The sequence below is a fragment of the Panthera pardus genome, unplaced genomic scaffold, assembly GCF_024362965.1.
Source record: "Panthera pardus isolate Hobbes unplaced genomic scaffold, ASM2436296v1 HiC_scaffold_8, whole genome shotgun sequence".
Classification (NCBI taxonomy): domain Eukaryota; kingdom Metazoa; phylum Chordata; class Mammalia; order Carnivora; family Felidae; genus Panthera; species Panthera pardus.
The window spans coordinates 87,001,402-87,017,079 of record NW_026527013.1 but is presented as its reverse complement, the minus strand read 5'-3'; the positions used below and the strand labels follow the sequence as shown (position 1 = coordinate 87,017,079).

At 34.4% G+C, this 15,678-nt stretch overlaps 1 protein-coding gene across 8 annotated transcripts in view; it reads left to right on the top strand.

Moving 5' to 3' along the window:
* PCLO (piccolo presynaptic cytomatrix protein) overlaps positions 1–15,678 on the top strand; it is a 429,470-nt gene that overhangs the window by 191,989 nt on the left and 221,803 nt on the right. For all 8 annotated transcript variants that reach the window (XR_008420455.1, XM_053897773.1, XM_053897770.1 and 5 more), the window contains exon 4: positions 9,712–10,368. Coding sequence is in view for 7 of the 8 variants with exons in the window: in XM_053897773.1 (XP_053753748.1) it covers positions 9,712–10,368 (657 nt within the window). In the remaining variant the exon portion in view is untranslated. The remainder of the gene's footprint in view (positions 1–9,711; positions 10,369–15,678) is intronic.

The following is a 15,678-nucleotide window of genomic DNA, read 5'->3' as shown; positions in this document are numbered from 1 at the left end:
AAGTACACACATATTAAAACCATAACAAAAAACAAATATCTGACAACACAAAAGTTAAAACAGTGGTTGTTCTTAGAGTATATTGAATAGGATATTATAGAAAAAGTTGTTTTTAATGATACTGTCAGTGTCCTACTTCTTAAGTAGACAGAGAGGACATGGATGTTCAACCCTTTTAAAATTTCTTATTGTATATGTATGTCACAAATTATTTTTGATGACTGTCTTTAACATTTCACCTTTTAAAAAAAAACAAAAAACAAACTTTACAGATAACCCATTTATGCATGTCACACTGATAGAACCAAAGATAGTCCCTCTTTCTTTGGAATTCCAGTTAAGTGTACTTTGCCATGCAACTTAAGATCTGAAATAGAGTATTAAAATTACTCTGCACACATACAAAGATTACTGGATAAAAACGGAAAACATCATCGCCCCTTGAATAACACTTGACTCACCCTGACTGTATCAGTTAGACTTTACTTAGAGAAACAGAACCATTAGGAAGTATAGAATCTATAATAAGAGATTTGTTTCAGGGATTTGACCCTAAAACAGTTGTGGGAGCTGGGTAAGTGATTGCTGAAATACATACTGGAGATTGAAAGACGAAGGGCAGGCAGAGGAAAGGAAGATGAATTTAAAACCGAGGTGAGCAGAGGAGTGCTTGTGTGGCTCAGTCTCCCCAGAGAGACGCTCGTGTGGCTCGGTCCGACTTAAGTTCAGGACATGATCTCTCAGTTCATGAGCTCGAGCCCTGCACTGGATTCTGTGCTGACAGCTCAGAGCCTGGAGCCTGCTTCAGATTCTGTGTCTCCCTCTCTATCTGTTCCTCCTCTGCTCACTTGCTCGTTCTCTCAAAAATAAAGATTAAAATAATTTTTTTAAATAAAATAAACTAGGGGTGAACAGACAAGCTAGAACCCATGAGGACAGGCCAGAATCCCTGTCTATTCTGTCTCATCCTGAAAGCTAAAGAAGAAGCTGAAGAAGAATCCGGAGGGAAATAGAGCAGCTGCATGCCTGCCTGCTGTCCGAAGCCAAACAGTAAGTGACATGTGTGAGCTACAACAGTCCCTGGTGACCCCGTCCCAACTTTCTGAGCTTGTAAAAAGCACTCATAGCTGCTGCTTGGCTGCTGCCCTCCCCGTCTCACACAGAATGTCTGTAGCGCTGCATTATAATGGGAAACTAGGAAAGGTAATTTTTGTAAATAGAGTTTTTCCTAGGCGGGTTTATACCTTGCAAAATCAACACACTGATTCTTCCCTGCAAAAAGCGTTTCCAGTCCTGCACTGCGTTCTACTGCACTGTGGAAGGGCTTACCGCTTACCCAATCTATCCCGGCCACCTTGCTGCATTCTCCATCATCCCGTCAGTCTGGTGCAACCCCTCCCCTTCGTATACATGTCAAGCTCCCTAGTTGGTGGGATTCTGCTGTCTTTGAATATTATATCCACAGTGATCCTTAAATTTAAAAGTTGGGACTGGTTTTTGTTTATCCTGTAAACTGTTCTACAAATTTCATTCAACTGCAGTGTGCTTTAAATAATCTAACTTCCAAATGCATATAGCTGTGTAATCTTAACAAAATTCCTCTGTGATGAAGTGTGTTACAATCTTCAAAATTTGTTATAAAACTCAATTACTCATGGACTGTAGTGCTGACTGTTGACTAAGTTTGCCTTGAAAGGGTTTTTTTTTTTTTTTTTTGCTTTGATGTAATAACTAACATGCAAAATAAATGTACACCTCTTATAATAGGGACAAAATAAAATACAAGTTTATAAAAGCAGAAGGATGAGGACTGGTTATAAAAAATGAACTTGTCACCATATAAAACACATGGCATATTTTTTAAACTGTTGGTTATTTTTTTATACTAGACATATAAATAACTATCAGCCTAGAATGTAGTGCACTAGAACACTTAATCACAAATAGAAATGACATGAATCCGAAGATAAGCCTTCTCTTTAAGCCTTCCTTTTTTGCTAGAGCTGAGTTAGCTAAAGCCAACACAGTAATTATGTATGATTACCCGTAAGTTTGCATCTTTGGTTACTAGTGAGAAAACAGCTGTGTCTTTGGAGTTGTCCTTTATATACACTACTGGGAGATCAGTTACCCTAATCCCTGTGACTGAACCCAAATCGGATAGATCTGTTAATCAAGCAGTAGTCGTACTGAGCTCACTCTTCTTGCTTCCCTCTGTACAGATACAAAGATAGAGACAGGGAGGGAGAGAGAGAGGGAAAGGGAGGGAGGGATATGAAGGAAGGGAGGAAGGAAGGAAGACAGGCAGGCAATATAGGGAAATGAGCCTTGTGTGGTTCTTTTTTTTTAAGTTTTTTTAATGTTTGTTTATTTTTGAGAGAGAGAGAGAGTGCAAGCAGGAGCGGGGCAGAGAGAGAATGAGACACAGAATCTAAAGCAGGCTCCAGGCTCTGAGCGGTCAGCCCAGAGCCCAATACAGGACTCGAACTCATGAGCTATGAGATCATTGCCTGAGCTGAAGCTGGATGCTCAACCGACTTTGCCACCCTGGTACCCAGGTGCCCCGCCCTGTGTTGTTTTTATCCATGCAAATCAATACACATATTTGCATAAATGTAAATATATACATATCTTTCTAAAAGGAAACTAAGCCCCCTATTTTCTTCAAGTTCTGTCAAAGCTGTGTTAATATAATAGAGAGGTATTTTAATTATGCATGTGTGTATTTATATATTATTTATTTAATGCTATTTAAAACATCACGCTCAGATCACTTTCCTGGTTTAGAAAAATATACATGAATTATGATGAGAAAGTGACTAGAAAAATGATCCTGGTTTAGTCAAAGAAAAATGGACACAAAAAGAATGTCCAATGAGAATATGCAATTATAATCTAAATATAATTTTACTCCCTGGTGTAATACACATGATTTTAGTTGGCATGTTGCTATTTATGGAAATACCTGTTAATGTAGTTTACATTATATAGAAACTTACACTAAGAGCTTCAAATGAGTGAAATAGAGAGTTTGTGTGTGAGAATATGGGAGTGTCGGGTTTTATAGAAATAAACATCCACATAAAAGAAAAGGTGAGTAGGGACATGAGCACTGATAAATTTCAACCCAGGCAGGACAACCCCAGTACAAGTTCTTAACAGCACCCAATATTCTGTTAGGTTTCATTATTGATTCTTACCCTTCAAAGTCAGAATTGCATTGAAAATTAATATTTAAGATTTAGCCTATTTGGTTTTTTCTTAGTTTTCATATGAATATTTATGTTCTAATACATTCTTTTTTTAAAATTTTTTAATCTTTATTTTTCAGAAAGAGAGAGTAAGAGAGCAAAAGCAGGGAAGGGGCAGAGAGGGGGGGGACAGAGGATCTGAAGCAGGGCTCTGTGCTGACAGCAGAGGAGCCCATGTGGGGCTCAAACTCGCAAACTGTGAGGTCATGACCTGAGCCAAAGTCTGTTGCTTAACCGACTGAGCCATCCAGGTGCCCCTGTTCCAATACATTCCGATATGATTCTTATACCCACACAGAAAATAAATGGGGAATAACCCCAATCAATCATTCACTTATGTATTTTGCATACGAGGTTTTGTTTCATTGATTGTAAGGGGAACAAAAATACTAAGGAAGCTATGCATTCTAGCCAAAAGCAGTATACTAAGAAGAAGAGCTGACACATCTCATCCATTTTTAGGAGGGACAGAATAAGAATGGAAATATCAGAAATACCTCACTGCATACACTTGTAAAGTGCAGTCTCATGAATGATCAGATTTCTAATACCCTCATTGTGTAGTCTGGCAACTGATTGTGTAATCTGAAAAAAAACAGTGCATCAACTGTGAATTCAGTCCTTTTTTCTTTTACAGATAACAGAAATAAATTTAGAAATTTAAACAAAAAGTCTGATTTTCAGAATCTCAACTTGAACTGTAAGAATGTATGGGCTTTAGGTAAAAAGAACAACTTAATCCAAGACTACAGGTGAGACTGATACCAGTGATAAAAGTCTCAGGTAACTTTGCTTCCCAGTTTTTGGACCTGTCAATGAGTAAATAGTGATTTATATATATATATTTTTTAATATATGAAATTTATTGTCAAATTGGTTTCCATACAACACCCAGTGCTCATCCCAAAAGATGCCCTCTTCAATACCCATCACCCACCCTCCCCTCCCTCCCACCCCCCATCAGCCCTCAGTTTGTTCTCAGTTTTTAAGAGTGTCTTATGCTTTGGTTCTCTCCCAGAGTAAATAGTGATTTCTAACCAGATTATTAGCATAATTTTCAGCTCAAAAAAATAACATTCTGAATAAACAAACACACAGAAACCTATGTAAAATTCTTATCGTTGACTCAAAAACTTAATAGTGGGCTGGAAACTCAAAGATATTAAATGTCAGTTCCTGTGATCACTTGGTTTTCCTTCACAGAATTCTGAGTAGGGGACACCTAATCTCTGCTTAAATACTTTCATCGATGGAAACTATCTGACCTTCCAAATTGGTAAGATTGGTCTTTTCATGAAAATTCACGTTAAGACGCAGCTGAGATTTCCCAGGTACAAATACCAGTGCTGATGCATGGTTTGCGGCCATCACAGCTCTGCCATTTTAAGTCTAAGGCCGACTTTCAACCTGCCACAGGTCTTATTATCATGCTTCAGAAATGATACTTAGAAAAATAAATAGGCAGGCCTGGAGTTCTGAGATTTTCCTTAATGATATTGTTGCTATAGTTACAGCTGAAATGTTACATAAAGCAAATTGCTTATTGATGGAAAAATGCTGAGTAGCATAGCAGCATCCCTTTTCTGGGTTTTTATTGCCTTCATTTTCTACTTTCCTCTTAAGATTAATGGATTTGTGGAGCGTTGTTTTGAACAAGCCCTGATGATTTGATGTTAAAATAAATGCATTTTATTAATATTGTACCAGCTGACAATTGGATATATTCTAGTATGTTGTGATCAACATGGAGTTGTTTTTTATTCGCTAATTGCTTATCAGAATTTTTTCCTACTTGGATATGAATTTGTTATCCTGGTTATAAATGTTGAAACGCTGAATAAAAAGGTGATTGGTCTCATAGTATAGAGTCTTCTGAATTTATTGAATACATTTAATAATATGGCTAAAAACTTTTATTATGTTTTATACTATTATACTTACATAATACTGAGAATAAAATGTATTTTAAAAACATAGTAAAACAAATGGAAATGATCTGACAGGATCCATAATGATGACTTCTGTTTAAAAAAAAAAAAGGCTCCATAAGCATCTGTATTTTTCTGTATATTTTTCTATGTATTTTCTTGTATTTTCTATGCAAGAAACTCAATGATATAAATGCCTTTAGTATATATAAATATATATTACATAGTATGTAACATATATTCATTTTCTGATTGTCTTTCTTTATAAGCAAATATTTAAAGATAAACCAGTAAGTCTTTTGATATTTAACCTTAAGGCAAAATATGAATAATCCTGTCTTTTTCAATTTACAGAAGGAGTTAATGCTATGTGTGGTAAAATCCTTTCAGGTGGTAAAAGTCATATATGGCAGTGATACTTTTTGCATTGAATTCTTGTATAATTTAGGCATCTTGCTTATTTTATCTCCAGTTTGCTACTGGACTAGAAGCATTATGAGTATTTTTTTTTTCCAATATATGAAATTTATTGTCAAATTGGTTTCCATACAACACCCAGTGCTCATCCCAAAAGGTGCCCTCCTCAATACCCATCCCCCACCCTCCCCTCCCTCCTACCCCCCATCAACCCTCAGTTTGTTCTCATTTTTTAACAGTCTCTTATGCTTTGGCTCTCTCCCACTCTAACCTCTTTTTTTTTTTTTTTTTCCTTCCCCTCCCCCATGGGTTTACCCAAGGGATACAGGAGTACTGATGCATAGGGGCACTTGTACCCCAATGTTTATAGCAGCACTTTCAACAATAGCCAAATTATGGAAAGAGCCTAAATGTCCATCAACTGATGCATGGATAAAGAAATTGTGGTTTATATACACAATGGAATACTACGTGGCAATGAGAAAGAATGAAATATGGCCTTTTGTAGCATTATGAGTATTTAATGGTGTGGCTGTTGAGGAACTAGGAGGGCAGACGACATTTTATTTTGGACCTAGACATGTAAGGTTTCTTAATTAAATCTCTGAATACAGTGATAACAAAAATCCTTGGGATTATTTTTGGTAAAGAATGCAAAAAAAAAAAAAAAAAGTGAACTATGGCTTTTGACATCTTATGTGATTGTAGAAAATTTCCCAAATTATCATTTGTGAAGCCAGTTTTTCTAGTAACTGTGTTTGTACTTAATGATGATATGATAATGACAATAACCCATGCTGTCCAAAATGAACTTTTTTGAAAATTCATTTTTACTCATTGTTAAAATTGATCAGCTTTGCTTTTCTCATGTCTGCTTTCGATTTTACCCTTTTACTGCTGCTTTTTCTTATCCCCTTTTAATAAATAAAATTTAAATTTGCATGTTTAAAGAAATATACAATTTTTGGTGTTACAATAGTTTCCCCCCTTTTTAGTTCCTTACTGATATTATAACGTCCTCTGCTTGCAGAACTTGCTGGCATTCTAATTTTGGTTCTAGGGCTGCAGAGAAGAGACACATGTATAAGGCTGCCAATTCAGCTTTTCTAATTGGTGAAAAAATACTCCTTTGTGATTCATGAATTATCAAATTCCTTATATTCTATGCAGATTCATTAGACAATCCTGTTAAAAGCATTATATGCTTTCCGTTTTCCATATAAATAGATATAAATAGAATAAATAGATACATAATAGATACATAAGTGGTAGTTATTTGACATGATAGTAACATCAGTTTCCAAAGTAACTTTGGTGACAAAATGTAAAGTCAAAAGAATTAGACCTGTCCTTATGATCTTACTTAAAATGCAAATCAGTAATGCAATTGAGACACCAAGTATAAAAATATCAGGTTTAACTGAATATGGATGGAAGTGTAAGCAAAACACAAATTTGAACTGGCCAGCCAGGCTCTCAGGATAAGATGGTTTTTCTTTTAGACTGACCCTATTATTGCCTTCCCTTTGCCTTTCAGACGATGGTCATGTGGGTTATCACTGTTTAAGTTTATCAAACATTATTTTAAATTGGGAAAATGAAGCATTTTATGTGACATTATAGATCAAATAGGTTATACCTTTTATCCCATTACCTAAATTTCAAATATATGAAAATGAGTATACTACCTTGAAATAGTCAGTTATTTATTTTCTCAATACATTTTCTTTTTTTTTTTATTTAAAAAAATTGTGTTTAACATTTATTTGCTTTTGAGAGAGAGACAGAGCGCTAGTGGGGGAGGGGCCGAGAAAGAGGGAGACAGAATCTGAAGGAGGTTCCAGGCTCCCAGCCATCAGCACAGAGCCTGGCGTGGGGCTCGAACTCACGAACCAGCCACAAGATCATGATCTGAGCCGAGGTCGGACACTTAACCGACTAAGCCACCCAGGTGCCCCTCATTTTATTTTCATTTTAATTTCATTTATTTTCATTTTATTTTATTTCATTTATTTTCATTTTAACAAGAGCTGTATACCATTGCAGTATCAAAGTAAGAGATGATAACTTTGTAAAAACAGTTTGTTCCAAAACCTCAAATAAAATAATCACATTATTATAGTTGATAAAAATTTGCAATGTAATGTTACCTGTATTCCTGCTATATTAAAAACTTCCTAACTTATTTGCATTAGGACAAGGCCTGATAGGAATGCTTAACACACACCTGCATTTGGTTTTTAGAATCCATGTGACAAAACAGCAGTGATGCAGCTATTTTTGTCTTCTTTTGTTTAAAAAGAAAATGTCAGGTTCTGAATGAAAATATTCTAAAGTGTGGCTCAACTGAGTAATGGTTTTTAAAACCACAGCATGGATTAAGATTGATTTTCTGTAGGTATTATGGCACTGCTTTCTCTAGGGACTATTCAGCACAAGGGCTGGAGCTTTTTGTATTTGACATAGGGATCAAATCAGTTTCTTTCTTAAGACTTTTATATAAAGTTATTATATAAAGAAGCCACAGTTCACTCTAGAGCTGCTTAGAACTGAAATTAAGAAGGGAATTGGTATTGGATGATCATACACACAAAAAGCAAATGAACCCATAATGCATACTGATGTTTTATCGACAACATCTTATAAAAAGTACATAACTGACTTTTGTGTTTACTCTTTAGATAAGCAAATAAGAATTATAATAGCTTACAGATTGCAAAACACTAATTTTTATTAAGCACCATTATTTAGATATCTAAAAAATTGGAAGCTGAGATAAGAAATAAAACTTAGATCCCTGATAATATTCTAGAACAGTAAGTGATTTTTGTCTCTAAATAATTTAAGTAATGTAACTAGAAAAAGTGATTCGATATGAAAAGCAGTTTGAAATTGAACTTCTCAAAAAAACAGTGCAGCATATGAATGCAGTACTCTTTGTGTGACTTCCAACTGTAGTCTTTACAAAATAGGTATTCATTAAATGTAACCATTAGAATCTACATATATAGCCTTTATTTCTTACATTATAATAGCTATAAGGTAAGAAAAAGTGCAACATACATCAATAGGGCAGAAATTCTGCAATATTATTAGTCTAACATAATCAGTCTCCCATGCCATCATTTGTATGTGTTAAGAGAGAGTGATTATCAGAATTCAGCTTGCAAAAGAATCAATCAAGAATTAACCAGTGTATTGAAAAGGCAGATCTTTGTCCCAGTCCAGGATCCTGTTAAAACAATTTTAGCAATTCCTAGGAATTTGCATGTCTTATGACCATCTCAGTTGATTGGTGCAGGTGGCCTATGGATTACACTGAGGAGCAGAAATATAGCAAACTGTTTGACTCAGCGATTCAAAAAACCCTGGGGGATAGGATATCAGACCGCTTGAGCCAGTGATTGCATTTTGCTCAGTTGCATAAGAAATGTGAATATTAAGAATGAAATTATTTTTTAGTCCGAAAGCAGGTAGAGAATTATGTACAGGTGACTCTTGAAAACTTTCATGTACCTTGTGAAGTTTTACTCTGGTCGATAGGGGCACATTTGACCCACGTCAAGAGATAGGAGGTTATACATTAAGTCCTAAAAGAGCTCTTGATTAATTGTAGTTAAAAGAAAATGACCATAAAATTTAATAGTTTTGTGTAAACATATGATGGAAATACTAATTTTAAAGCCACCAAGCTCAAAAATACGGTGTTTGGAACAAATGTAGATTTTTCACCAAAAAAAAAGTATGTGTATATATATATATATATATATATATATATATATATATATATATATATATACACACACACACACACTCATTCCGTGGCTCCATCTTTAGTGCCATATATATATATATTCTTTCTTATGGTGAAGAGAATGAATTGCCAATCTCTAATATGGAAAATAATATGAGGAAAATATTCCTCATATTTTTAGATTATAAATAGTCTTTTTGCAGACTTCCTTAGAAGTCTCTATTTCATTGGTTTGGAAAACAATCTACTTTCTCCCTGTACAGAAAAGCAACTAGAAATCACCAGATGTTAACCTTGGTGTATGCAACCAAAGTAGTGCGTTATAATATAGTTAATCTCTTCATTGCTGTTTCATTGGCAGATTCAAGAATGGCTTTGTTTAAATTGCCAAACCCAGAGAGCAATATCAGGACAGCTTGGAGATATGGGCAAAATGCCACCTACACCTTCAGCACCAAAAGCCTCCCCTATGCCTGTCCCTCCAGAACAACCATCTCAGAAAACAGCAATGCCTACTCAAGTAAAAGTGAAAAAGAAGGAAGAAGAAGTAAAAACAGAAGCTGAACACATTCCAGAAAAAGTGAAAGAGATACCATCAGTGGAAAAGATTGTCCCGAAGGGGACCACAGACCACAAACAAGAGAGTAAACCAGAGAAAACTTCAGCCCCTGAAGACAAAAAGCCACTCCCAGAAGAAAAAAAGCCCCCTCTTGAAGAAAAAAAGCCACCCACTGAAGACAAAAAGTTACCTCCAGGAACAAAAACAGCTCTGGAGGAGGAACAGAAAAAAGACTTAGCTAAAACTCAAGTACCAACTGCTGAGGAAAAGCCTGAAGGCAGAGTGACTCCACAGGTTGTACAAGAGAAGCTACCAGAGACCAAGATGGAAGACAAACCCTCTGGCCCACCTCCAAGTTTGTCAAAGGAAGATGATGAGGTGCCTCAAAAAATTAAAGACCAGCCACCGGCAGCACGCCCAGCAAAGCCTGATCACGTGGAACCTGGGAAAGAAAAAACAGTAAGTTATGTTTTCCTATCTTTGCACTCTGTTAGGTATATAAAACTTACAGATTTTTACCAAAGTACACAGAGTGCTTACTGCTAATTATGGAAGTGAAAGCCTTCAGTTAAAAGCACTTTCAGAAAAGTGTAACAATTGTTGTCGAAATGAACAAATTTGGCATTCTGACAGCTTAATCTAATTTAAATAAAGCAGAGATAGATTGATTTTTCTAGCTTTTATGCATATCTAATAATTTACCAAAATTCTTTAGGGTGATAAAAATAGTTTCTTACAACTTTAAGGTTCTTCTTCTCTCCGCTATGAACATAAAATCAGTATCTACCTTTAACATAAAATAATATGTGTCTTAAGTTTCTATTTACTTAGTCACTTGGTTAAGCAAAAGTCAACAAGTTCCTTTTCACTTGAAAGCCTCTTAAGGTATGATCAGCCATTGAAAGGTCTAAATAATTGTGGTTGCCAAAAAAAAAAAAAAAAGTGTGACTAAAATTTAGGACAAAAGTCATTTTCTGTAAAAGGTAATTGTAGTATTTAACATGATTTTAATATGATGTACTCTACTTGTTTACTATTGAAGGATTATTTATAATCCAGGCATAATCTGGAATTATATATATATATTTTTTTTTCTTTAGTGCAAACTTTTAAGGGTATCTACCCATCTTAACCACTATCTGCACAAGCAGCAGTGTTATTTTTCGAAGAATTCTGATTGTTTGAGAGCTACACCAGGTCTTACATCATATTTGGTTGAATAATTTTAATTCACAGATAACAACAATGACTTGAAGGAAAATGAAATGATTTATTAATATTAAAAGTTAATATTAGGGCTCTAATTAGAATCTGTAGTGCATCCCAACTCTTAGTTGCTTTTTTGGTCATTTACAGTTTTAACACTTGGTTTAGTAACAGATCTCTGATCTATGATATACCAGATAAATAAAATACATCATCTCATATATATCACATATATCATATATATAAAATATGATACATCACTTGTAATATGATGCATCACTCACAGATAATTCATCATTGGTCTCCCCTCATAACATAAATGAGTTTATCAGAGTCAGAAAGAGCAGGTACCTGTATATTCTTCATTCTATGCCGGGATGTAGTATCACCATCACCACCCATTACTGCTTGTAGCCTACCACTTTGCACAACCTGATGACTTTTACCATTTTTTCCTTTGTAAAACGGCCCTTGGCTTTCATAACCCTTCCCTTTTTGTTCTCTTTTGGTCTTTCTGATCATACTTTATGAGTTCTACGTTGACTCCCTGTATCACTTTCTTTCCTCATTTCTGTAAGAGGAGGTTTTCTTTGTATTGTGCTTCATTTTTGTTTTGGGTATTGTCTTCTTTGTTCTTAGGAGAGCCCCATGAACAATTCTTAAGTCTACCTGTGCACCTTCTTCCCCTCTTTTGAGTATCAGATCTGTAGTTTCAAATACTCAGTAGATGTTCCACTTCAAAGCCTCCCTGTAAACTGGAACTCAATATGTTGGAATTTTATCTACACTCTCTAGAGACTTTTTCTGCTCCTGACTTTCTGTTTCTGGTAATGGCAGCATCATTCACCTGCCTCTACCTTCCTGGTCACTACCCTTCTGAAAGATCTGAGGCTTCTTCTTACTGCCTGCCCTTTGCTCTTGGCATCCAATTCATCACATTCCTGTCTGTTAGTTCCTATTCCTGAGCACACTCTTAATTATGGCCTTCATGACCTTTCATCAGTGATTTGAGTAATCTAATTACTGGTCACTGTGCCTTCTCTTTCTCCTTTCCTCCATATATAATTGTCAGATAATTATTTTGTAGGGTGCACGTAATTTCACTCTATCACTCAGATATTGCTAATGCTTCTCCATTGCTTGCTAAATAGAATCTAAACGAGAAATATCCAGATATTTTGTTAATGCACTTTTTATTTTACACGTTTATCACTTTCTTTTTGTTGTGTCTTTTTGTCACTACTTTTAATATTATTTTATAACCTTAATATGTGTTACTTATTTGTAAATTAAATGTGTACAGTGGTTTATTAATATATTATGAACAGTATAAAACATTCACAAAAATATAAAATAAAATGAAATAGACTAAAATTGTTTTTATTATAATTATTTAAATAAAGTTACATTTGATCACAATAAAATATTAATAATAGTACTTTAGAGAGAACATGGATTGTGCTTCAGTATTTTTGAAAATCTTGGTCTGCAATTTTATGATAGAGTTATCTTAAATTCAGCTTCTAAGTTAAGCTTATTTTGATATTTTCATATTTAGTTCTAATGACTATCCATAACAAGAAAGATAATCCACAAAGATATGTCAGAATTGGAAGAAGCGGATCAGAGTTTGTACTTCCCAAATCTTGCTACCTATTCTCTAAGTTTGAGACTGAAAATAATTTTTTAATTGTGGAAATTCCACAGGTAAATGTTTATCTTCCATGAGACCAATAGTTATTTGTTCTTGTTCTCTCAGAAAATACGGTATTTAAAATACACACACACACACACACACACACACACACACACACACACACACATGAATGAATTGCTTTAAAATCCACTGGGGTTCTTCATCTGGAAGGGTTAGAAACAGATGAAAATATTCTGTTTAAAATGTATTAAATGAGCAGATACGACAGCTTTTAAAAATGACATATGTTATTTTATATAGCATAATCACATGGTTTCCACATATCTCTTTTCAAAAGACTGTTTTCACACCATAATTCTCTTCAAGAACAGCTAGTGTTTGTTTTTCTAAGTACTTAATAAGTACCATATTGCTGATAACCAGAGTTTACTTTCTCCTATATACTTTTTTCCCCTCCATCATTCCATTTACTTTATAGCATCTAGTAAGTGGTATATTACTGATAACCACTTGTCATCACCAAAAAGTTGAACAAACTTGGGATAATCCTATTTTTGTCAAAAAAGACCCATCTTCATATTCTACAACTTTTTAAATTAATTTCCTATTATATTATCAGTAAACCTCTGTGATTTAAATAACTTTAGAGTTATTCTCTACCTCAGTACAAAATATACAAAATATATATTCTTCAAAATATAAAGGTCTCATCAGTATACAAAACATATGTCACATCTGTAAAATCCAGAGGTCTTCTGTCCAAATCTGACCTCCTTATAACAGATGTAGTAAATGAATTTCACAGGTATACTGCGATCTCTGTATTCTTACCCTTTTTAAAAGAATAATTCCAATCAAAGAAAAAGGCACTCTTCAGTAGCTAATATACAGTTTTTTCATAAAAAAATAAATATGTATACCTTAAACCATTCAATATTGTGAGGCTTACTTCTTTGGCATAGTTTTCCTTATTGGTTTACAGTAGTACTTTAAGTATTTTATTATTAAAGCAGAAATAGTAAGTATTATAAACTGAACATATTAGAAATATCTACACTTGAATTCTGTTATTACCAAAAGTTTTGCTACTTACTTTGTTCTAAAAATTTCTCTCAAACCTTCCTGTTATTTCTGTAGTCTTTCCAACAATATTGGCTGACAAGAAATAGAGTTTAATTTGTCACCATATCATTTCGTACATATTACTGAATCCAATTTTATCCAAATGATGTGTAGCTTTTTTTTTCTTTTATTATGAAATAAGAAAAATCAAAAGCTTCTAAATGTTTATTATGTAATTTGTTGAAAGTTGGTAAAGTACTGGAATATTTATTTTCAGAAAATTTTAGAGGTCTGTGTTGGTGCCACAATATCACTTGCTGTTGTGCTAAAGCTTACGTTGTGTTTAGGTAAGATTTGCTGTTAGCAATGAGAGATGTCAATACAGATGTCAAATAAGTTTCCTGATAATGTCGGGCATTTTTGGCTGGGTCCCAGCCCAGCTGATTTTGGCTGATTTAACTTGGTCATCATTACTTTTTTCTTGTAATGTTGCTAATGAAAAGTTTGTAATGATATGAAGCGTGTCAGTGTTTGTGTCTTTCTTACATTATTATTATCTTTGTGACGTGATTTTTTGTTTTGCCAGAATCTTTTGTCTACCACTTACCTATTCTAAGAAAACAGGTGTAATTGCTAGTAGCAAATAAAAGCCAGAGATCTGCCTAACTGAATAATAAGCCTCAGTCTAAAGATGGTTGAATAAAGTGACTACCTCACTATAATTTCTCCTTAGAGTGTGACTCTCAGCTTTCTCCCAGGATTTTTCACAAAACAGATGACCAACTCACATAAGGAATAAAAGAATATTAGCATCAATCCACTTATTAAATATTAGGAGAATATTTTTATATCAGTGTATAAAAATATATCTTCACATGTACTTCTTGTAGCCATTAGATGATTTTGCATGCTTGTCCAGGCTTCTGCACCCCACAGCCAGGACTCCTGTGTAAATAACTCAGTTTGGCTTTCTCAGCCCTGTGGAATTTGGCTCCAGTATAACTTGTAAGCAACGCCTAATATTCCCACAAGTGATACGTAGAACAACAGCCAAATAAATACGCCCTTGTGTAATTCCTGAAGGTAGTTTGACCTTTCTGCCCTCTTCACCTGTACTCAGTTCTTCTCTGTGCATAAATGCCGCACCCATCCATCATCCCAACTGACAACCTCCTACTTGGATCTCTGGGCCACTTTTCTCCCTTGTGGCTGGTGCTTCTGCTGCTCAACGCCTTATGTTGATTGGTTTTAAATCTGTTTTTGTTTGAAATCAAAATAATACTCTTAATTTATCTCTTACAATATTCTTGGCACTATGTTAAGTATTTTCTTGATCATTTCATCCACACAACAATGAATGAGGTAAATATTGTATGTTTTTTAAGTTGAAAGAAACTAAATTCCTGTGCTCAGGATCACATGGCTGGGGATTCAGCAAAGCTAAGATTGTAGTCCAATTCTGATTATAAAATCATGGCATTTGAACACTACACATAATTCTTTCCTGTGACACTTGTACCATACTGACTTTACATGATATAATTATTCTTCTCTCTAAGCAGCTTCCACTATAATCCTAAATACTTTATGTAGTTGTTTACTTTCTTATATATTTATGTTATTTTAGTTATTCACTTGTCATTTGTGTCATTCATATTATCACAGCATATTGTTTACATTTCTCTGTGGCCACACCTTTTTGTCTCTGTTTATTCCTCTCTCACAAAATGTGTTTGTTGAAAGGGATTAAAATTTGTCCCCAAGTAGAATAAATAATTTGAAAGATACATCCTTCTTTACTTTTTTTAGTTTAATGTTTTAAAATTTCACATTATTACAGAGTT